The following is a 26,451-nucleotide window of genomic DNA, read 5'->3' as shown; positions in this document are numbered from 1 at the left end:
TATAAAATCAATCTGTAAACAACATTGTCATTTCTGCATCAATGAATCTAGTTTATAAGGTTGTCAATACTATTTTTTATCCATCCATCACATCATAATAGGACAGATATTTTAGCAAATTCATTGTTGTTCAGGTTTCTTTTTGTTGCTTTTTGTATCCATTTAAGCTAGACTACAGACACTTAACAAATGATTTTCTAGTGCCATGGTTTGTAAAAAACACAAAACACAGTAAGTCAGTCAGAAACTGGGTGCTTAAGTACAAAGAAAAGAAAAAGACTAGATATAAAAGTTAAGTAGATGCAGTGCAAATGCCAATGAGACAATTTTCCAGCTGAGACCAAATGACTATGAAGTTGACACTTAAGGTCACTGTCACTATACAACCTTCAACAATGAGAAGAAAGAAAAACAATTTAAATACAGCATAGCAAGCTATTAAAGGTGACAAAAGTAATAAAAGCAAAAACTAATGACCTGATTTATGTACAAAACAATGGACAGAATAAAAAATATGATATACAGCGAACAACAACCACTGAATCAAAGGCTTCTCACTTGTTTTTTCACTTGTTAATATGCAAATCAATGTCCGCCCAGTAGTTTGATATAAGCTAAAATGCTAATGTATTGTGGTCATGTCCTAATCATGATTCTGTTTTAAATAAAATTGGGTTTCTTTGCATTTTCTTAATACTGGTTTTCAACTTTCCTTAGCAACCAAGTGAACTGTTTCTATATGTCATTTCATCTCATAATCTTCCACATCAAATATGGAAAACTGCACAAATAGTTGCTCCTCTGATAGGTTTACATATTGACCCACTATTGCAGATAAAAACTGAGAGAGCTCCATTAAATAATGAAGATAAGCTTTACATACAAGCAGAATTACAGTTTTATGACCATGTTCTTTGCTGGGGATTAAACAACATCAAGCAGTGTTTACCAGTAAAATATCATCATAAACAACCATTATTGTTTTATTTACAATTTATACTATCTCAATCATTTTTAGTTATACTGATTAAAGACTACTTTGTACTGTTAAGCACATACTTACTAATGATGAAAAAGAAGATGTGGTATAATTGCCAATGAGACAACTCTTCATAAGAGATTAAATGACATAGAAATTAACAACAATAGGTCACAACACGGCCTTTAAAAAATGAGTAAAGTCCATACAGCTATAAAAGGCCATGAAATGAAAAATGTAAAACAATTCAAATGAGAAAAATACATGAAATAACAGCCTCATTATGTAAAAAATAATGAACGCACCACAGCAAAACTTTTTTCACATGGATGATGGTGTGTAGTAGAAGTCTCGAAACTAAGCAATACAAAATGTGTAGAAAATCTGAAATTGCACAATGTTGTGATGATGTCAATATGGGTAAATGTGTCATTCTTTCAAGATAGTTGAATCAAAGCAACCACATTGACAGGGGCTGTTCATGTGAAATATATGGTGGTGGTAGAAATAGGACACATGTCTTTGATACCTGACCACAAGCCTCATATTTGTGGCTTCCATTTGTTATCTTAAACATGGCCAATGTGTGCTTTTGAGCATTAAACCAACATTAATCAATGTATAACTGGTAGAATTTCAAATCAACATTAAAAAATAAAATGGACTGTTGAGAATTCATTCAAAATGTAATTGGAATAATACATAATAAATTGTTTCACAGATGCAAAATTTCTTTTAGTAACCATGACTGATATGATTTATGGGGAAGGTTATAATACCATCTACCACCAGTGGTTGGTCATTTACTTCTGGGAGGTCATCTTCCACAGCTGGTTCCTTAAGATATAATGACATAACCAAGAAAAGACTGGGCAACCAGTTTGCATAATATGGGTGCAGCAACTTAAATCATGTAAATCATTGCAACAAAGATGTTTACTGAATTTCTGCTTCATTGGTATTTTTCAAGACTTGATGAACTTTATAAAGAAATAAACAGAAGACTGGCGTTTAAGAAAGCTGTCAAAAGAGAACCTTCTGGAAGCAAAATCTTATGCAGAGCATGTAAAAGCCAACTGCAAAATTTCAAATATATGGATTTTAGCAAGATCTGATATAAAGTGGTGAAAGATTAACATTAGCAGAAAATGAATTGTTGTATAGATAAACGCTTTGTTATCTAAACAAATTTATAAAATTTCACAATACATGTATGGTAGGCCACCATCTATGCAAAATAAATAAAAACAATTGACATTATCTCTCAATTTTTGTGAAATATTATGTCTAGTCATTATGTTTATACTTTTCAAGAAGTTTTATGAATGAACTTTGCAATAGAGATACACAAATTAAATGCAAACAGCTGTGTCTTATGGCTCTTGAGTTAATATTGTGTATTTACATACAAACGACTGTATAATGCCAAGTATAGGTGATAATTAACAGAAAATTAATGTCTTCTCTTGTCATGTTCTAGTTTTGTTATTAATTGTAGGTATAACACATTAGCTATTTATTACGCAGGTGATATGCATCGAGTACACATCCTCTCCTGTGGGGAGCCCCTGTAAGTTGCTAGGTACCTGTTCTCTATCAATCTGTGCTATTTACTGTTATCTTTTCCACATCTTTTTATGAATGAAGATAATTTGGAGGGACAATGTCAAAACAATTTTCGTTAACCACTGACATTGAAGAGTTATAAAGTCAGTGGTTAATTTCGTACCACTTTTGAGTCAAAACAAAACAAACGGCTTTTAATTTTAATAAAAGATTACTTAAGTTTCAATGAGGATATGACTAATACAAGGCTTACATGAAAAGCAATCAGAAAATTGCTCTCCTTTATATACCGTTTCAAAAGCTTTGTAATAAAACTCATTTGTTTTTAAAATTCATTAACATATAGTAATTATAAACATCAGGAAACGTTGCTATTCATGTCAGGGAAGTAAATAACAATAGACTTTAAATAGCACTTAAAACAAAAAAGAGCCAAGCCTATCCCAATATTAGCGTCAGTTTCAAGTATAAATAGACTTTAAGGCAATTTTTTAACCATATAAACAATGATCGTTATCTTTTTTTTATATCTGTGTCACAGACAAATTCTAATTAAGATAATTAAATGTTGTAGGAGTATTCATTAATTACATATGGTATCATTTATTTACTTACAAACAATTATTACAACATTAATGTTATTCATTAATTGTACTTTGCAATTATGCAATTTTGTTTACACAAATGCACAATTTAGTCATATTTACAAATCTTTTTGTCGGACTGCTATCACTACATATAGTTTCTTTGATTTACCAGATAAAAAGTTGTCTACTCTCCTCTACTTCAATAAAACGTTTTTGAACATGAAGAAAGAAAATTCTCGTTGTGTTTAAATCTAAATACTCTTATTTCCATATATATATATAAAATTATAGAAATCCTAACCCTTAGAACAGATAGACTAAGAAAGACAACTCTTACAACACGTTACTGTACAGTCAAATCATAATATTTCAAGTCTGTTCAAAGATTGGCTGAGGTTTGAAAATGCAGCCATTTACTTTTCAAAATTACAGACTTCAAAGAAATGTTATCCTATTTTCATTAAGGATCTACACAAAAATACATATATAGATATAAGAAGATGTGGTATGAGTGCCAATGAGAAAACTCTGCATCCAAGTCACAATGTAAAAGTAAACCATTAAAAGGTCAAAGTACAGTCTTCAACATGGAGCCTTGGCTCACACCAAAAATATATGCATGAAGTGCAGAACAAAAAATAGACTAACATTTTAACAATCAAATCAACTTTTACTAAAAATAGATAATGGAAGTTTCAAGGATACATCTTTTAAGGAGTGCAAGAAATAAAATAATATGTCAACAATTAAAATACAAGTAAGTCACATAAACATACATGAAGCATGCCTGGAATACGTAAATTATATCAGGTCATAGTAGGTTGATATATAGAGGACCTGATCCTAGGCCACAATGACATTAATGTATCTGTGTCTTAAATTAAAATAAGTAGGTGTTATAAATGTTTTCAAAGTTGTATAAATGTTTTCCACCTTACATCAGAATATCAGAAATGTATCGTACGACTTTTGTCATGTAAAATGTAAATACGTTTTGTAAAATTGTATATTACAGAATTGTAATGAAAAGAATCGAAGGTCCCAAAAAGGGGTTTCATCAGCAAACATTCGAAATGTTCAAATAATTCTGAAAGAGTTTCAAAGAAATTTGTGCTTTTAATACAGCAATCAAACTTGACCATCTGTTAAAACAAATTTTATACTTTAAGCCCATGTTTTAATTGAAAAACCATAGTAGAAATCACTTTCCTTACGAAAACCTCTTCTAAACCCACATAAATGACTAAGATCGTGATGGATTTAGTGTATTAATTAAAGATTGACAAGTTTGATTGTCTTGGTATAAGGCATCACCTTGTTAAAACATCAGCCCATATAGGTAAACCTACGATCAATCTGTCATATTTACCAGTTCATATTGTCTTACAGATTACTAATTTATGGAGTGTAAAACTACAAAAGTTTACAAACATTAATTAAAACACAACAACTTAATGAATTTTATGAATGAGTTTTATGACCTGTTATGAACATTGTAAATAAAAACAGCTTTACATGGCATAATAAAGTAGCTAGGACTCTGCTTGAGGGGAAATTTAACTTTATTTTCTTCAGACATCACATGACATCACATGAGCACAGCAAGGACTGCAGATAATTGCATAATCTAAGTCCTAGCAGAATTTCTCAGTTTAAACGCTTAACACGTTCCTGTCCCCACCTGCAATAAATTTGTTTAGAGATCATATATTCCATCCCAACAAGCTCGATAGCAATAAAACACTAACTTCATCTGTAAGCAATACCATTACACAGGAATAAACAAAATCAAAAGTCCAAGGTCGTAATTAGGTCTTTAATGTAAACTAACAAAATCGAAATGGTAACTAGATCTGAAATTACCTATGATACAACTATCTTACATACTAAAATCATCTCTACATCTATAGCACATTTGAAATACAACAATTTGTTTATATTACCAAAGACCAAGAGACGCAATTCTGTGAAAAGACCAAAAGAAAGAATATTTTTATATATGAAGCAAAAGTGTAATCCCTATTGCTAAGCCATAATGTAATGCCCCCTTTTGCTACAAAATGTTTTTATAGTCTTGAAAGACTAGCAAAATTTGTCAAATCGTTATGGTGGCATATAATCTCTAAAGTGCTGGCAAATGGTCTCATAAAAGTACAAAATGTAACTAATACAAGAGGTGTGATTATTCTACATGTACAATTAACCAAAATATATTGTACTCTTTATTATTGGAAATCTTAAACAACCTAAAACTAAAACAATTAAGGGATGATATTCATTTCTGGTGTTATTAGCATTATACAAAGCTATACATGAGAACAGCCACTTTTAAGGAAAGAAACTGTTACAAGTGTGCTTGTTTAAACCTACATGTGATGAGTATTTGATTTTTTGTAAAGGGAAGAAACTCATCATTGTTTTAGTTTACACCTGCCATGACTACTGTCAAATTAGAACAGCCTTTATGCACTATATTGGGTTTCATTATTTAATTGAGGCCATATTTGACTGACTAGTCTTTTTCAAGGGAAGAAAATCTGTCCAAACTATTGCACCATAACTACTTTCATGATTATACATACTCTTGTCATCATTGAACCAATTTGGACAAACTGAAGAACTTTTTCAAGAGAAAGAACTACGACCTAGAAGTATGTCTACTTTCACGCTTACACATACTATGGACAGACAATCTGAACGAAAAGACAGCAGATAGTCAAGGGCAGAAGCGCTGTCCATACTGATGACTACTCACCATCTTCAAATCAAAATTTATGATGTAACAGTAACTTCATCAAGGGATAGAACTCTCTCCAAACTGTAAAATAATGAGGATTGACTACTTTCCATTATCAGACAAATCTGATTTAGTTTAGGGAAGTAACTCGGTCAACACAGCCATGTATAGACTACTTACCATCATCAGACAAATCTGAACAGATCGAGGGAACTTTGTCAAGGGAAGGAACTCTGTCAACACTGCTTTGTAAAGACTACTTATCATCATCAGACAAATCAGAACAGATTGATGGAACTTTGTTAAGGGAAGGAACTCTTTCAAGGAAAGGAACTCTGTCAACACTACTATGTAATGACTACTTACCATCACCAGACAAATCTGAACAAATTGAGGGAACTTTGTCAAGGGAAGGAACTCTGTCAACACTGCTATGAGATTATTACTTACCATCATCAGACAAATGAGAACAGATTAATGGAACTTTGCCAAGGGCAGTAACTCTGTCAACACTGCTATGAAATGACTACTTACCATCATCAGACAGATCTCAACAAATTGAGAGAACTTTGCCATGGGCAGGAACTCTGTCAAGATTACTATGCGATTATTACTTACCATCATCAGACAAATCTGAACAAATTGATGGAACTTTGTCAAGGGAAGGAACTCTGTCAATGCTACTGCATGATGACATACGATCGAAGCTGCCTGGAGAGGGAACCTGATGATCATCAAAACTGTCCTGTCTGCAAAGCCTTCCTCTATATACCTCCTCCAAACTGTCTTGTCGTGACGAGCCATGGCTGTCAATGCTATCTTGTCTGCAGAAATTGTACCGATCTTCGATCACAACTGTCAGCTGGGGGTTGTAATGAACCTGCAATATTAAGAAAGCAATAGAATTAAAGATACAGTCAGCTTAATATAAATCAGGATGAAATGAGGTAATTTCTTATTATTGTTTATTGTTACATGTATCCAGATTTTAGTTGTTGTTTGTTGTTATCAATCATGGTATCTTTGTCTCTTTTGGATGTCTTTTCATTTACTTAAACTTTATTCAAAATTTTATGGAACCCATGTGTTTAAGTATTTTTTTATGTCCATGATGTCAAGTGCAATGCTCACCAACTGAAAGCCATCTTGAATTTCAGACAAGGTCATCTGAAAATCTAGACAAAATTAATCATTGGAAATGTTTTAGCAAAACAAGTTTAGGTTGATTACAATATATATACCATGAGAATGTCAACATTGGTCCTTAGTTCTGAATCTACCGTTACTTCAAAAGGGACCCAATTTATCAGCAATCTTTTATCAAAATAAGCGGTGAAAAAGCAGAGAAAATGATAAATAAAAGTATTAGTGTTATTCCAAATGTTCTTCTTCAAAATTGCCTGAACATGCATGAAATATTTGCAACTGGACATTATGCAACTTCCAATCGGGATCAGTGGTTAATGGCTTATGCTGTATTGATTCAATTTGGTTGGTTGACAATAAAATCTGGTATGGTTCTCAGACTTTAATCACCACAACTTTTTGCCTTTATATTTGTTTCAACAACCACAGTGATTTTAAAGGACGATTTTTGATCTTGAGGTTACAAAATTTGATTGATGTCTAACAATCAATCAAACACTTTGCGCGCAGTGACCTACAAGGCACTGGTACTACATGTACCTACAACTACAGTGCAAGTTTATCCTTATTAATTAGTAGGTTCTCTATAGGATACAGGTCAAGTGAGAGTTCATTCGTTTAAGTCCAATCACAATTAACAAGCAACAAAGTACTTCAACAATATCAATTTTATGGCAAAGTTTCAAACAAATAGGTTTGTTCTAAATAAATAGTCTTTATAATTGGCGATAATGTCATGCAACTTTCCGACTCAGGTAAAATTCAGGGGTAGATAACTATTGATTACTTTAGATTAATTGTAGTATAATTACTTGGTCTACAACATTAATTGCCTTTTTCCATTAGACTGCTATTTCTGTAAACAGATTGATTTTACACTGGTCTTTAAGATATAAAAATCAATCATATTTTATTAACTTGAAAACATTATTCTGTGGTCTAAAAGAATACTCAAGTAAATACAGCATTTACTGATGGTTTTTTTCATAAAAGAAAATCGTGATTGCTTAATTGAGAAGTTGTTAAGTGATACATACAAAAGTAAATTGACCAGAGATTTTTTTAATATTTTTCTTTTGACAAAGTCATCTTTGTTTATTTTCAATAACAGCAAGATTGTATTAGACATTTCATCATTTCTAAATAACTGTACAACAGCCAGCTTGATACTTATTAGTGAAGGGGATTATCATCTTTAATAATAACTACCCAACCTAAGAAATCAAGACAGTTGGTATAAATAGAGTGGACTACTGATGTTACCAACATCTAGTTAGTATTCAACATGTTCATGTATACAGCCAAAATATATAACAAAAGAAAGATTGATTGATTGATTGGTGTTAAATGCAACTTTCAAGGAAATACCTGTACCAAGTCAGGAATATGACAGTTGTTTTGCCATTTGTTTGATGTGTTTGAGCTTTTGATTTTGTTTGATGTGTTTGAGCTTTTGATTTCGTTTGATGTGTTTGAGCTTATGATTTTGCCATTTGTTAAGTATCTTCAGTTATGTATATTCCTTTTACATGATGCTAAGCTTTAGGGTACAAACAACTTAGATATTTTAATACAACCTTAAACCCAAACTTCAAAATAGGGATGAATAAACGGACGGATGCAGAGACCGGAAAACGATATAACCCCTGGACAAAAATTAATCAACAACCATTTACTGCAATGAACTTCAATAAAAAAGAATGGACTGAAAACTAAAAGAAAAACTTGTAACACATTTCTTTTTAAAATAACAAAAATGATAACTACAAAAAAAGCGTCTTCCCCCCCTCCCCCTTAAAAAAAGCACAATAAGAGATAAATACATGGTATAACCCACATTGACTAAAAGTGTGTCTCTCGTACTTTTGAAATATAAACAGAACATTAAAAAATGTATTTATTGTGAGTTATGATTATCATGTATACTTGTTTGACATAGATAAACTATAATTCATCTTTTGTCATTCAACGCAGTTGTAACATATGCAAAATATACGTAAACCACTTTCATACTTTTTAGGGAATTTCCCTTCCTGATTGATAATTTCGGACATGTATGCAAGACCAGATAATAAAATTCTGCAGTGGACTAAACATTGTCACCACTACGACCTGTAATTATACCTCAAATGACTTATTCTAATTATACCTTAAATGACTTATTCGGTTAAGAGGAAGAAAATCGACTATCAACAGATGTGTTAAAGGTGTTATAATTAATGGCCATAACACGTTCAGGTGTCACTTTGGGGCATAGTCTGTACATATATGTAAATTTATACCAAAAATTGACAGGTCTAATCAACCTTTAATATAATTGGAAGTCAAAATCATAATCTGTCAGGCTTTTTTTGGCTCAAATTCATTTAAATATATTTAAACATTTGTTTGTGTGGGCAGCTATTGAAACCATCACAACATCTAAAAGCCCATTTACACAATCAAAGGCTTCTAAAAGTTTGTCAAAAGTTTTTTATGACAAATTTTTTATCCTGACTTATTAGACTGAAAAATGTGTTCTTTCATTGATTTTTATGTTGATTTCTGCAAGGGCAATAACATAGATGTCTGATAAGGGAATTCGTAGGAGGTTCTTGGAGGGACAGTCAGAAATTTTCTAAAATTGATTCCACTTCATAATTGTCATCTTTTTTCACTTAAATGGCTGCCTTTTTCATCACAAGAAGGCCAATTTAATCTACATTTTAATATTTTGTCAAATTAAAAATAAATTCCCTTTATGTTGTTGAAAAAACTCTCTAAGGTTCTTAGGTCACTACATGTACAAAATGTACATGTTTTTTTTAATCACAAATTTTAACACAATATATTAAATTCTATTAAAATCAGATTGCTCATTTGAATTCAAAACAAAATTTGTTTTCACTGCATTTGTGTAAAGCATGGTGTAGTGGTAAAATATAATCAGACTTCTCAAAAAGGATTTGACCACCAAAATGTTGGTATTTTGTAATAGAAAAAGTAGTGAGGACCAGCAATTTTTCTCAAGGACCACTAAGGAAAAAAGATTTTGATAACTCTGATATAATTACCTCTTCAGTCTACATATTTATCAAAAAGATCAACCAATTTAGCTGTTTAAGACTACGAAATAAACTTTCAAAAGATCATACAAACAGAACCTGACAATACATAATCAAGTGTAATAATCTGATATCTTGAAGACATTGACTTTTGTGTATCATCGGATGGATTATCAATGGTAGATGATAGATATAGGCCTGGGGACAGTTGACCTCAAATTATAGTTCTGTCATCACAATGGTATACCTTTGTTTGCTTTGGTTTTTGTGGTTTAACAATAAACTAGAAAGCATGGTTTACCTTTGTGTAAAACCTCTTGTGTAAATATAACAAAAATAAAACTGTCAGTCATACCCATGTCACTTTCTTCTCTCACAAATTTAATTGATTCATTGTGACCTACTTAGGATTCGTATTTTTGCTATTTCATTCCAAAAGAAAAAGCTGGGTGATCTAATTAACTAATTTAATTATACCCCTTGACTCCTTAAGAGATCACTCTTGTAGTATACATACGCAACATGATCATAAAGAGGTTTTAAGACATCCATTTAAGATGCATTGTAAAAGAGATTTTTATATATATATATATGTTTAGAGGGAAAAAAATTAAACCTTTATTCCGTTCATAATTAACTAATGTTAATTATACCCCTCGACTCCTTAAGTGATGACTCTTCAAATCTACATACCCAACATGAGCATAAAAGAACATTCAAGATGCATTGTAAAAGAGATTTTTTTTGGGAGAATAATCTTGATTTTTTTTTATGTAGAGGAACAAAAACCTTAATTCTATTCTGTTAATAATAAAGTAAACGCCTTGACTCCTTAAGAGACCAATCTTGAAATCTAGCTACATAATATTGGCAAAACAAAACGACAACCATTTTAAAAAGATGCTAAGAAGAAGAGTATTGTTTATGGGAATTAATCCACTGTTTTTGCATTCATGTTTAGAGGAACAAAAAAACTGTATTTATGATTTATCATGTTAATAATCACATTTTTGTATCTCATAAATATGTGTAGTTTTAATTTATGACCTGGAGAAATACATGAAATATAAATTACAATGTAAGTATAGATTGTGAATGAAGCTTTTTCCATATCCATGAGTATAAAATGTTTATCTTTTTTTACTTGTCCATTTATAGAAGTATACACCAAAAAACTTTTACTTAACCATTTCTACTTCACTTGCACATAAACAACTACTCAGTAAGACCAACATTTATAAGAGAAATGGCAACTGACTTCAAAATAACTTACTCTTTTACGTATTTAAGCGTGTAGTCTGTTGTTTCATTGCTCAGAACTTTACTCTGTTTTATTTCCCTAAATTTTTATGCAGCAGGCCAATTCTTAAAGTCAGGCTGTGGATCCTTAGCAAAGTTTTATTAATTGCTACTTTTATAATTGACAAAAAGCTGAAGGCAATGTCTTAAAGTAGCAAGTAATTAAGCATGCAGCTTCATAAGAAAAACACTGCATATATATAAGAAATTGTTTTTTTGGTTCTCTAATGACTTATTCAGCAACCCATAAAATAAAACAAAACTTTTTTTGGGGGAAAAAAATGAATCTACTGAATATTTACTTAAAAGCTTATTATAGCCTCTCATTCATTTTGTCATTGGTCTCAATTTGTATGTCCCATCTTATATTTTGAACTAATAATGTAATGATAATTTTCTTGCATCTCATGTGTCAAAAATTGCAGCTATGATGCGCAAATTGAATTTTGAATAGAGGAAGGATCAGATTAAATATGACATGGCATAACATATAAATATTATTGATAAGAAAGTTTCCTTGTCCTGTCAATCTATTGTATCATATACATGTATATTTGCATAATTATTTGGTTAATTTAATAGCTACATTGAGTAAAAGTCCAAGATAGAAAGTAAAAATAAAGTGCATGTAAATTGATGTCATCTACATGTAGTTTAATAATATTTTCTTAATATAAAAAGTAATCTATACTTACTTTTGGGATCCTTGGTGGCCTTTTCTTCTGTTTGGTGGTTTCATTTGGGAAAAATTCAATATCATCCAAGACATAATTATCATAAGAAACTGTTTGGAACTCCATCTCACTGTAAACAGAAAAATAAAACTTTTTATCTACTGAAAAATAAAGCAATTAGTCTAGACTAATTACCCAATCATACAAAATCATTCTTACCTGAGGCACTTTTTCCACTCTGGAACAAGTTTCACAGGAGCTAAACTTCCACAAAAACTTCAGTCAATCGTTTAAATTATGCAAACTTGAATTATTTCCACCGACAGAAACTTGTTAAGAAGTATACCGTTAGATATTATTCTCAGAGTTTCTGACCCAGTTTCTAGCTTAGTATTCACCGATTCATTAACAAATCACCTGTCAAATAATTTTGTGTCGCGCATTTTGATTGGCTAATGTTATAATGTTTTTCTCAATGGAACAAGAGGTCCACTGATATACTTTCGCTTAACTAATGATATTACATACACGTTGCCGATATAACGGTGGTTTTCTTTTGTGTAACAATTATTTGCATCATCAAATTAGGTTGCTATAAGGACGTATCGTTATACATCCACGGTAGTAACAAATTGAATTCAGATCTTGTTTTTAGAACACGACAAATTATATTTTATTGTACGGCAAGGCAGTTACTGAGTCACTGAGTAGAGTTTGATAAAAACATTTTTACTATTAATATAGTTTAAATGTCGAAAAAAATCATATAGCCAAGAAAGAATGAAAAAAAAGCAGTAAAGGTTTCAAAACACAACATTAGCCAACCAACATACGGGTATAAACAAGGGTGTCTCGGAAGGGTAAGGGTTAAAGAAACAAGTTATAGTTATTGACCAAGCAAGTCGGTATATGGATTTAATATGCACGGCTTGGGTGACCCTGATTAACCCGAACGACGTAGGAGTTCGGGTTTAAGGGTCACACGAGCGTGCAGATTAAATCCAATATACCAATTTGATTGGCCAATAACTGTTTTAACACATGACCATGATGACGCCATCAATCAAGTTACGTGAACGTTTTAGCAAACGATATTCCGCATTCCACGGCTCCTAGTAAAGTTTCTTGTAGAGTAAAGAAAGGGGCCGGAAATGAGCCTCAGTTCTGTAGTAAGATGTTGGTAAGTTTTAATATTTTTTTTTGTATCTAGGCTTCTTCCTCAATTTTTTACATTATTTGCGATTCAATTGTAAATTTTTTCTATCGTTTCTGTTAAATTTATTCGTATTTTTTTTTTCTTGCAATCAGTGACGATTAATACTTTGACATATTGTACTTTCAAATCGGTATTATTGAGTAAAGATGAATTGCTTTTCTTTCCTTAATGATATGCTCAGAGAAAGATGAAACGAGGAAGATTTTAGTACATACATTTAAAATGTTAAATAAACAGAAACAACGATTCGCTATCCAACCTTTAACAACCTCCCCCTCCCCCGACCCCAAATTTAAATTCGATATCAAAATAGTCCCTTTATAGGAATAAATATGCCAAAAATCGTAATGAAACTCATTGAGTCTAAAACTTATTCGAATCAGATTTCATTTATTTGAATATTCTTAAGTACATGATTTCTTTTTTGACAGAAACTACAAAAAAATTGTTGTCATCTGTTCTCACTTTGAAACACTGATTTAAGTGTACACAAAATAAAATAAAATATTTCATGTCCCAGGCAGTTCATACAATAAAAAAGGAAGGAGAAACCTTTCTTTTTTCATCAGGGGCCTCGTTTGCCAAGAAGTCTAACTTAAAGTAATTCTTCTACAGTAATCACTAGACAGTCAACACTGAGGGTTTGAGGGCGAACTCCAGTATTAATTGATTAGGACTTCAGTTTTCCTATCAAATGTTGGTGTTTTTCTCCGGCACTCCTGCTCCCTCTACCAATAAAAACAGATCGCCACGAAATAGCCGAAATTTGGCGCTTAAAAGTGACGTTAAAACATCAACATTCAAGGTCATTCAATCCATCATTTGTTTTTCGAAACTAGTCTACGCCACTGACTACGATGTTTGTACAAAGTGTTTAATTTATCAACTTTTTTGTAACTTCAATTCAGATGGCGGATTCGGGCTTTTTTTTGGGGGGGGGGGGTTTGGGGGGGGGGGCGAATAGGTTGTTCATCCTTGAATTAGAGAACGAAACGTTTTTAGTCTCGCTACAATCGTTGATATTTTTTTAATTTTATAGAATACATGTCACACCCCTTTCAGAATTCAGGAAACGCGCCTAAAGGTAAGAATAGATTTGAGCTGTGCAGTACATCTGAGGTAGTTAATGCACACCTTTATAGCTGTGCATTATTCAGTTAATAGCGCAGTAAGAACTAAGAGATTTTACCCATGTCATGTGTTAAACTATGATAATGATTCGAATCGCACAATAAGCTATATCGGATTGGTGAATTTCTAAATGTCTATTTTCGGCTAACCACAACAGACTGAAAACAAAAGTCGTTAACCTCGGTTCATGTAATTTGTAAAGTATACAACCCATAAATAAGCTTTAAAAAAGAAAGCCATTTTTTTTAGACAACAGTGTCAGATAGATAAGGATGTTTTTGGTCAAAAAGGCATAGTCACTTAATAAAATTTCGGCAAACTACAACCCTAAGAACTAAAACAAAAGCTAATACATGTTTTATGACTAGTTTTAAAAACTAAAGACGATTTAGAAATTATGTGACAGGTGTGTATTGTTTATTATATCTTTATTATGTATACAATGTTGACATCAAGATGTGCTGTTGGTTTTTTTGTTTACTGTTGTTATCTCATTGCCCTTTATCTACTTTTATTCATGCAAACCTGACCCCTTTTAAGCGAAAATATCTATAACCCAGACAGGTGCTTCACTGCTGTGATACCCGCGTCGGGTTGTTTTCGCACGGGTAAGGGGAGGGAGACTTCCTATTATGGGTGTCGAGTAGAAGTTTGGTGTCTCAACAGAGTCAAGTGGACGGTATAATGAATACGTTATTGAATATCTGTGTCACAGATGACCTAGGAAATGTTCCATATTAAAATATAACAGAAAAAGATCAACAGACAAACAATAGTACACAAAGCGCAACATAGAACACTTAAGACTATAAGAGGGACGAAAGATACCAGAGGGACAGTCAAACTCATAAATCGAAAATAAACTGACAACGCCTGGCTAAAAATGAAAAAAGATAAACAGACAAACAATAGTACACATGACACAACATAGAAAACTAAAGAATAACAATAAGCAACACGAACCCCACCAAAAACTAGGGGTGATCTCAGGTGCTCCTGAAGGGTAAGCAGATCCTGCCCCACATGTGGCACCCGTCGTGTTGCTTATGTTATAACAAATCCGGTAAATAGTCTAATTCGGTAGGTAACATCCAAGAAAGGGAAGGGGATTGTAGTTACGACGTAAGGAACATATCCGATATCATTTGTGAAACGGTTATTCCATATTAACGGTCAACCAACTCGTGATGGCGTCCGTAAAATTTAAGAAGGGATGATTTCAACTTCACCATTTGGAACTCTTGGTTTAATAGCTTCCTTTTGAGCATCAAACCTCTATAAAAAAAAATCATGATAGGAAATACAAGCACGGGAATATCGTATCAATTGGGAGATATATACCCCGTATGCAGGTGCTGCTGGAATGTTGCTACTTAGAAATGGAAAGTTCACAATTGGAAAGCTGAAATCTTCTCTGTTATCGTAAAGTTTTGTTTTCAACCGACCATCATTGTCAAGTTCCAGATGTAAGTCAAGATATGAAGCCGACTTAACTGTAGAACCTATCTGTTGTATCCTTTATCTCTAGTTCGATGGGATAGATGCGTTCAACATAGTCACAAAATTTTGAATTACGAGTATTTAGTAGTATATATAGCGGAAAGTAGAGTTGAAGGATATTGCTAACTTTTTATCTTTCTTCCTCAGAAGTTCCTGTATGAAGTCAGCCTCATAATAATAAAGAAACAAGTCGGCAAGAAGGGGGGCACAATTGGTTCATATTGGAATGCTGACAGTCTGTTGAAAAACACGTCCTCCGAACGTAACAAATATGTTGTCAATCGATTAATCAAATATTTAGTATCTTGATTATGTCTGTTTCAGAGAATTGGTTACTTTTTGTTTGAATCGTGTTTTTTTATAAAGTAGGATTCAGCCCTCCCTTAGTTATGATGCCATTCGTTTTCATTAATCAAAGCAGTACCAACTCTTTTAATTTGTCTTTACGTTTGAAATGGGGAATATTTGTGTATCGTGTAGAAAAGTCAAATGTTTTGATACTATTGCAAGATGAAAGAACCTTAGATTGACTTACTTGACTTAATCGAGTTCGTCCCATGGGGGACATAGGGCGACCACTGTAGCTTTCCATCTTTTCCTGTCCTTTGCTAGTTTCTTTGCTTCACCCCATGTTTCCCCAAATTTCTGAAGATTTGATGTTAAATCTCTGCGCCAGGTGGATTTTTACGATGGCCCTGAGGATTCCAATCTAGTGCCTGTCTTGTTACATTTGTGTTGCTTTTACGAAGTGTGTGTCCAATTCATTTCCATCTTCGTGTTGTTATTGTTCTTTCTATTGGCTCTTGTCTTGTCCTTTTCCATAACTCTTTGTTGCTGATTGTGTTTGGCTACTTGATTCCAATGATGTTTCTTAGGCATCTGTTCATGAAAACGTGTAATGTTTTTGTAAATGCAACTGTCAGTCTCCACGTTTCTGATCCATAAAGAAGAATAGATTTTACATTTGAATTGAAGATCCTGATTTTGGTGTTAGTTCTGAGCGCTTTGTTCCTCCAGACTGGTTTCAGGATAGCAAAGGCTTGTTGAGCTTTTCTTTTTCTTGATTGGATGTCTTCATCTGTCCCACCTGATGTACTGATGTACTGATGACAATTCCAAGATATGTAAACTCATTGACATCTTCAACTTCAGCATCTCTCACTTTGGTTTTGTTAAGTTGGTTTGTGTTTACTCTCATTAGATTGTATGTACTATAACATCTCCAGAAGGGGAGGGATCGTAACCATTGGCTAGCGAAGATGGTACTCTAAAAGATCTTTGATTGTTTTTAGTATCTATCCACATCTAAATCACACCACTAGAATAGATAGTTTCATAATAACGGTGAAGCCCGGCTTTGATTGCTAGCTGATCAAATTGACATTAATAATCTAGAAAGGGGTTTCGTGGAGTACCTAGAAGATCCAACTTTATCGTTGTTTGTAAGGACAATTAGGTAGTTTAGGTATTCAATACAGTGATTGAAGATCCAGTTCTTAACATTGGTTGAAATTTTAAAGGAACAGGTTATTCAGGATCTCCTCTGTAATAAGTATCGCGGGGGTATATGTTGAACTAACAAGTCAATTGTCAATACCATTCCAAATTCATTTATCACGCAGTTTATGAAATGTGACGTACGCACATGAACGATGTTGCTTCGGGCTTTATCTGCGGGGACAACAACATATTTGTCATGGAGGTAGGAAAATTGTTTGCAATATTTCGGTCTTTACATATCTATAATACTAAAATAACGAGGTCCAATTTGTCAGCCGTCATCGGGTAAAAACGACAAATCAAAGAATTCAACTATATATATAACTAATATAGGACAATGGTGTAGATAAAAAATTACACCACTCCAGACCCTTTTGTTTTCAGCATAATTGAGGCCCCTCATGGGGGGGTCCTAGTAATCACATAATCACCATTTTTTTGCCAATATAATCACATAATCATTAAATATTTGCTTATCTTTAGTAATCAAATAATCATAAACTAAAAATACAGTCCTAGGTAATCAAATAATCATGAACTATTTGGCTTAATAATCAAATAATCATTAAAAAAACGGCCAAGTAATCACATAATCAAAAACCCCATGAGGGCCCTCATAATTAATATTGCCAATAATTAACAAGTTCCGGGTCGAATCCGATACCGATACAAATAGTATATTCAGCTATTACTTTATCTGTACGTTCCGCATTTGACAGGCGCACCACCAAACGGTGTATTTAGGATTTTGCTATATACACGGGTCATAAACAAAGGACTGACACTATTAAATTCAATCATTGTCAAATTGTTCCCTATTGTAGTTTTATTCAGCAATCAGCAAGACTTTCTAAGATAACTAATATAGGACAATGCTGTTGATTAAAAAATACTCCATTCCTGGATAGCCAGGACCTTTTGTTTTCCAAATAATTAATATTTCCAATAACTGATAAGTTCCAGGTCGACGGGTTCAAACAGAAAGATATGAAAGCAAAGAAAACTGTGTATCTTATAATCGACATGGCTTATCAGATGACAATACCAATTACTAAAATAAGGCTTAGGCATAGTTATATACTTTAATTCAGTCACGGACCCGCGATATCACGGGTGTGTACTTGTATATATATATATATATATATATATATATATATATATATATATATATATATATATATATATATATATATTTATATTGATCTATAACATGGGTATAAATAGATATAGGAAGAAATTAGATGTGGTAAGAGTGACAATGAGACAACTCTCCCTCCAAGTCTTAATAAATGAAAGTAAACCATTATAGGTCAACGTACGGTCTTCGGAGTATTGGGTATTAATCGATCCATTCAGTTTCATAAATCAACAGCCTCACAGCCTTAATTCATTTGGAAAGAATGTCGGTTGTCTGATGAAAAGAATCATCCTCTAAAAGTAACAAATAAATTGTCGACAACAACAAAATGAAGCGTTATATTTTTGTTTCATTATACAAGATATATAATAATGCTTCAAAGTTGCAATATATCATTTGCATCTGACAATTATTTTTTATGAAACAAAGTTGGTCTGTTTTTTCAATCTTTCTTAATTTAGAATGAGGAATACTAGTGTAAAGAATGGTAAATCCAACTGTTTTTGTATTATTGCATCACGTACCAATAGGCTTTATTTAAGATTACATGAACTTTAACATTGGTCGTTACCTCTGATGGTAAACTGGTATTTCTCGAGACTGGATCAGACGCCGGTGTTCCAGCGCTGACAAGATTTGTTACTTATTTTTGTCAAGATTTTCCCGATAAAGAATTTAGAAATTACCAAGAAGCTAAGGTTCAAAACTCCCTCTGGCAGGAAAAAGTAACTAATACTTTTTTTCATTCTGAATTATTAACAACGTCACAGCCTTTTCTAATTAAAAAAAAGAGTGCCTCTATTCGTCTTTTTAACGCGTTAGCATGTGGTTATGATATCAAAGATATTGACGATATCTTATCGATATCAATATTAACTAAATTACTATTTACCAAATTCATCTACCTCATCAGTTACCCTGGTTCATCTGTATGTGTGGATATCGAAGATATCGACTATATCGTATCGTGATCAATGTTCAGGCTACTACTTTTAATCCACATGATGTTTTTACTTCATGTATAACAGTAAGTTGTCTTGGTTCATCTGTATGTGTGGTTATCGACGATATCGACTATATCGTATCGTGATCAATGTTCAGGCTACCACTTTTAATCCACATGTTTTTACTTCATGTATAACAGTAAGTTGTCAGTAAGTCATCTGTAGGTGTCGATATCGACGATATAGACTCGATATCGACGTCCGAATTTCCCTCTGCATATGTTGATCAGAACGTTGTACGTTGTATGCATCTATTACTAGTGTCGATATAAACGATATCGAATCGATATCGACATTTGAAATTACCCTCGTAACGTGAAGCATTAGTTCTGAACTTTAAGGAGGTAGACCTAGGTTAAGTGAAATAACTCTGAAAATCATCAGTACGTTTATGTAAGCCTCAACATTTTCATAAATATGTTCTAAGCTTCTTGGATACATAGATTATTTCCAATCTGTTTCAGGTAAATGCTTAAAATTCATTGACGAAACTTGACTTTTACAAACGCATAACTGATTTAAAGAGTTATCTCCCTGAACCAAGGTCTGCCCCCTTAAATACATTTCAAACAAGTTTCGAATTATTCCTTTGATGATGTCGTCGATATCGACGATATCGATTAGATATCAATATTTAAATTGGTCTTGCAATGTGTAGCATATATTCTTAACTGTATAGGTTTTACTCATCTTAAACTAGAATCGATATCGTCATTTAAATTTCCCCTTGTAATGTGTTGTTTTGATTTATAACTTTGTGTTCATTTCATACAAGTTTAACTTTCAAAAAATAAAAAAATATATGTACAAAAGATAAGTTTGTTATTATATATTTACCCCAATAAATCATCATTTTAAACTGTTTTCTGTTTCTGATCTGTTTGAATGGCTAAAAATATTTTCCATGTTCTCCTTAGCGTTCCTATGCTCCTCAAGTTTTACTCCAAATAATTTAGGTTTTCTATAAACTTAATCGCAATGTCCATTGCAACATCTGACATATCATTCTTTATAACAAGAGTGCACACACTGAAATGTCTCGCCTTCTTTACTAATCATTGATATTATGTTGATACTCCTAAATATAAAGCTTTATTAAGACTGTCACATAAACTTAACATGAACCATGAAAATGAGGTCAAGGTCAGTTGAACCATATGCCAGGCAGACATGTACAGCTAACAATGCTTCCATACAACAAATATAGTTGACCTATTGCTTATAGTTTAAGAAAATAGACCAAAACACAAAAACTTAACACTGAGCAATGAACCGTGAAAACCAGGTCAAGGTCAAATAAAACCTGCACGACTGACATATAGATTATAAAATATTTCCATACACCAAATATAGTTGACCTATGACATATGGTATTAGATAAGAAGACCAAAACTCAAAAACTTAACTTTGACCACTGAACCATGAAAATGAGGTCAAGGTCAGATGACATCTACCCGCTAGACATGTTCACCTTACAATCATTCCATACAACAAATATAGTAAACCTATTGCATAAAGTATGAGAAAAACAGACCAAAACACAAAAACGTAACTATAACCACTGAACCATGAAAATGAGGTCAAGGTCAGATGACATCTGCCCGCTAGACATGTACACCTTACAATCATTCCATACAACAAATATAGTAAACCTATTGCATAAAGTATGAGAAAAACACACCAAAACACAAAAACTTAACTATAACCACTGAACCATGAAAATGAGGTCAAGGTCAGATGACACCTGCCAGTTGAACATGTACACCTTGCAGTCCTTCCTTACACCGAATATACTAGACCTATTGCTTATAGTATCTGAGATATGGACTTGACCACCAAAACTTAACCTTGTTCACTGATCCATGAAATGAGGTCGAGGTCAAGTGAAAACTGTCTGACGGGCATGAGGACCTTGCAAAGTACGCACATACTAAATATAGTTATCCTATTACTTACAGTAAGAGAGAATTTAACATTACAAAAAATCTGAACTTTTTTTTCAAGTGGTCACTAAACCATGAAAATAAGGTCAATGACAATGGACATGTGACTGACGGAAACTTCGTAACATGAGGCATCTATATACAAAATATGAAGCATCCAGGTCATCCACCTTCTAAAATATATAGCTTTTAAGAAGTGAGCTAACACCGCCGCCGCCGCCGCCGCCGCCGCCGCCGGATCACTATCCCTATGTCGAGCTTTCTGCAATAAAAGTTGCAGGCTCGACAAAAACACAAAATCGATAACGATTCAATATTGGGTCGACATTGTCGGATCGACGATATCGACCTATATGTATATCTTAGTGTGCCATGGATTTAAGCAAATATCAATATCGACACATGGGAATCTTGGACGTGATTAATATTTCCTCGACTGAAGTTATTTATGTTTTAAAGTTGTGCTTCAGGTTTATGGATTAAAGTTTATGGTATTTCGGCTCTTTGGCTAAGACATTTCGTAAAATAAACTACCCATAATGTTAGTCATAGGTATAAAATAACTAACCAGACCAGATTATTTATGATTTGGAAGTGCAGGGCGGTTCAGACGCAAATACTAAGTAAGAACTTGCATCGCATGATTATAGGTGTACATTGTAGATGCAAATGATGCTGTATAGGCAAAGAAAATTAGAACAGATGGATCTTTACTGTAGGAAGGGAATTGAGATTGGACTGCAAACCAGTATATATGAAAAGTCTGTGATAGGCAAGGTTCAGGAGTATACTAGCTGTAAAGTAGTATATATGTTTGTGTATAGGTTTTATATTTTTATTGAAAATTCAAATCTTTGGTATATCAAATTTATTATCACTTATTTAGCTACTTATTTATGTGTAAATTTTAATCAAAGTTGGGTTCCGATTTCTCAGACAAATTAAAACTACCCCAATATAAGACAACAAAATATCGCAACCAATTTTAAATATGTACCGTATAAAAATTTCGAAACATTTTCGTCGATGGTGCAAATCAAAGAATTATAAGGCCAAATAAAACTAAATGTGTGTTTCCAGTTACCCTTCCTAACCTACTGTTTAGTCTTAATACATTTAATAATAGCTTACCCTAAAGATTTTTTGTCATTTTTCAGTAAGCGCTGTTATAAAGTCAGAATGTTGCTCCCATAGACTCAATGTAAAACAAACAACCCATGAAATAAAAAAAAAAACCTACCTACCGATCCTTATTTTAAATTTTTTTTAACTGGAACCACACATAATATTTTATTTGGCCTAATAGAAATATAATAGTTTCACACCGCGAAAGAAGAATCATCAACAACAGTATTCTTTATACGTTCGAAGGCTACAATATTGGAACTAATATATAAGTAAACGCATGGGGAATATTGAAGTCTTAAAATATAAATGAATTTTATTTAGCAGAATAGCTAATTTGACGAAAATTAAATTTTCCTTCAGGAGTTTAGAATTACCGAAAAAAAGCAACTGTAAAAATAACTTTCAAAATGTAACGTATAAATTATGTCAATACCGGAACACTGGTTTCTTCACCGGGATGGTACCCTCAGGTCTAACATCAAAAGATCTATAAAAGTTATTAATCTTAATTATTCAATTAAATATGGATGATGGTTGATCAAGCACAAATTTCTTTCTGCACCGAGATTAAAAGCTCTTATTAGTTTTGCATGCAACCACAACTGTACAGTGTGCCCAAACGCTAATGGTTTAAGTGTTTAGAAACCTCAGACTCGACTCCAAACGTTAAAGGTTGCTATAAAGGCACATGCACACGACGGTGAATTGAAACACTTTGAAATCTGCCTAAATTCAGCTCACCCCCTAATTTATAAATGTTGACTTCCATTTAGCACATTGTATATATATACCTATCATCTCCATGATCATATCGGTAAGATATTTCAGCAATTACAGGGATTGTTTAGAGTTGTCAAAGAAACATATCCTTTAGAAATGATGCTACACAGCCTGAAAGTACACAGCATGTATATCTATCTTTGGATAAGTTAATTCAATAAGCCATTGCTGCTTTTACCAATTTAAATTACTTAAATGCATATATTTTTCACATTGGTCTCACTCTGGGACTATTATACTGTTAGTATATAATAGTGCCAGTATTGGTGTACTAGTACAAATGTATATTAGTATATATAAAAAAAGAAGATGTGGTATGATTGCCAACGAGACAACTATCCACAAAAGACCAAAAGACACAGAAATTAATTAGTACCAGAGTTTAAACCTGTTAGTCTTACTGCACAGACGAAGAGAGAGAAATGCATCACATATTTCTACTGCTAATGCATTGCAAAACGAAGAGAGAAAGGGCGATATTATTTGGTGTTTAATTCCACTATTGGTACTGTATATTTGGTACTGTATATTTGGTACTGTATATTTGGTACTGTATATTAACTATTTCGTGGTGGCCAACTTTTGTTGTTCGAGGAAGACAGAGTACCTTTGGAGAACTGACCGACCTTTGACAGAGAGATGCATAGAATTGTTAAGCAGGATGTTCACAAAAAGCAACACAGGCGAATAAACGACGACAACTGGTGTGGTTTATAACACGAATATCAGTGTACTGAAGATGCATATCAACGGTGACCACTTTAGAAAAAAAAAATCCTTTTTAACACTGTTTAAAAAAATCTTCAATCGTGACTTTTTGATTTTATCGCTATAAAGTAGCACCAATCCTTACTAATAAACTAATGACACTTACATTTCAAGTTTACATAGATTATAAGTACTTTACTGGAGTAATTATAACATTCAAATGTAGCCATAAGGCATTGATTTTAACGATCTTATTAAAAATAAATATCACGCGCTTTGCTTACAAGCATTCCGTAATAAATATTGATGTAGCAACCTCCATATGTAACTTAATGCAGTATGTATTGGAGTGAAACCCCCCTCCCCATTCAGTCCCCACTCGAAAAAAAAACTTTAATATATATGTTCCAGACCATATGAGTATTTGGACCGTACGCGTACGGTCCGACCATACGCGTACGGTCGGACCGTATGAGTATACGCGTATGGTCCAGTATGAGCTGACCATATATGTTATTGGATAATATGGGTTACATCTATACAAACCTTTATCACAATCTTTATTTTTAGTTTTACAAATTGTTATTATTACATAAGATGGATAAAACGAACTACCTAACAATTTAATTAGATATTTGTTTAATTGTATATGTAAATCCTATTTTGAAACTCTCGCCAAAGGTGACACTCGCTACCAAAAGTATATTTTTCATATTTACATTTTTTCAGTTCATGCATGTTCGAATCATGTTCCTTTCGATTAGCATTTTTTTGAAAAGTTGCTAAATATTCTAAAGCAATTGTCCTCCCACATTATTTGCATTCAATTTCAGTGAGAATAATTGTCATAATTCAATTAGTATATTATGTATTACTGATCTACATGCTAAATACTAGAGATTTACAGATTTAATTAGCGTGATTTAAAAAAAAAGTTAAAATGTAAAGTTTTTATTTCAATTACAATTGATTTTTTTTCAATTTATATGAAAGTTAAGTTATGTTGATCTGTTACATGTATTTGTATCTAGTACAATTGATCAACTCCTTGATATTAGTCAGACCGTACGCGTACGGTCCGACCGTATGAGTATTTCGAAAAAGTACGCATACGGTCTAGACCGTACGCGTACGGTCCAAATACTCATACGGTCTATATATATATAAGCAAATTTACAGATCTAACATTGTTGGGTTGATGTTTAGACGAGTTGTATATACATTATGTACACAGCCATGTATCACCATCATTGATGGCGATCCGATGGATACATCTGTTGTAGAGTTGTCACTGACTCAGACGTACTTATAAATATAATTATTTTCTGTGACTGTATATTACATTAATTTGTAGGATCCTTTACTATAGATAATTTAGCTGATCTGTAACAATAACATCTTCATGCCTTATATATCATGTACTGTAGTACGCCGCTAGATTAAAACTGACGAGGAAAGGCCAGTAACACACGGCCAGCGAAAGCTCTTTTTTTGAGAGCCCAGGTGGTCGTGTGGTCTAGCGGGACGGCTGCAGTGCAGGCGATTTGGTGTCACGATATCACAGTAGCATGGGTTCGAATCCCGGCGAGGGAAGAACCATAAATTTGCGAAAGCAAATTTACAGATCTAACATTGTTGGGTTGATGTTTAGACGAGTTTTATATATATATATATATATATAGATTGTGATTTGTGAGTAGAACATCATCTTATTCATATAAAATAAATGATAAAATTTTCGAATTAATTAGAGCTGATAGTTCTTACAGGACGAATTTAAGAGCATTCATAGAGAATTGCATGACAAAAAGTATTCCATTCACGGCTAAAAAATATATTTTTTGGATTATAATTCGAACTAGATCAGTAACTAGTTATGGTAAAACTATGTACCAAATATAAAAAAAAACCATGATGAATCGTCCTGAACACGCTTGGAATATTTGCCATTGGACGTAACGCAATAAACCAATTAATAAATCAAGCATGACGAAAAAAGAGGACAGACAGACAGACGGACGGATAGACTGTTTTAAATTGTGTTAAATATCATTTTTACCTTTAAAATGTATAAGAATGATTTTTTTGTAGATCGACTGTCTAGTTCATGTTTCTTTTTAACTTCGCGTTTTCGTGTTTTTGCAGAAACAATCTATTGGGTTTGTTTGGACTTAAAAAAAACCAACACAGTAAATTTGTCCTTATCTATTGCGCATTTTCATACTTCAGAACCCAGTAAATTTCTCGTTGACTGAAATTTTTTAATTGTCTTCTCTCTTTTTTATAAAATGAAAAAAATGTCAAGTGTTGATACTCACATGTGACCAAGAACTCAAGTTGCAAGATGCATGTTAATGTCTTAATAGAGGTG

The 26,451-nt window shown here is 32.8% G+C and overlaps 1 protein-coding gene across 1 annotated transcript in view; it reads right to left on the bottom strand.

Moving 5' to 3' along the window:
• Positions 1 to 12,545, bottom strand: part of LOC139524296 (transforming protein p54/c-ets-1-like) — a 37,872-nt gene extending 25,327 nt beyond the window's left edge. The window contains exons 1-3 of the mRNA XM_071319037.1: positions 12,252 to 12,545; positions 12,054 to 12,162; positions 6,488 to 6,749 (exon numbers count right to left, since the gene is read on the bottom strand). Of these exons, the coding sequence (XP_071175138.1) occupies positions 6,488 to 6,749; positions 12,054 to 12,158 (367 nt within the window). The 5' untranslated portion in view covers positions 12,159 to 12,162; positions 12,252 to 12,545. The remainder of the gene's footprint in view (positions 1 to 6,487; positions 6,750 to 12,053; positions 12,163 to 12,251) is intronic.
• Positions 12,546 to 26,451: the final 13,906 nt, after the last annotated feature.

The sequence above is a fragment of the Mytilus edulis genome, chromosome 5 (assembly GCF_963676685.1).
Source record: "Mytilus edulis chromosome 5, xbMytEdul2.2, whole genome shotgun sequence".
Classification (NCBI taxonomy): Eukaryota; Metazoa; Mollusca; class Bivalvia; order Mytilida; family Mytilidae; genus Mytilus; species Mytilus edulis.
The sequence above is the reverse complement of the archived record's forward strand: the minus strand, read 5'-3'. Positions and strand labels throughout refer to the sequence as shown.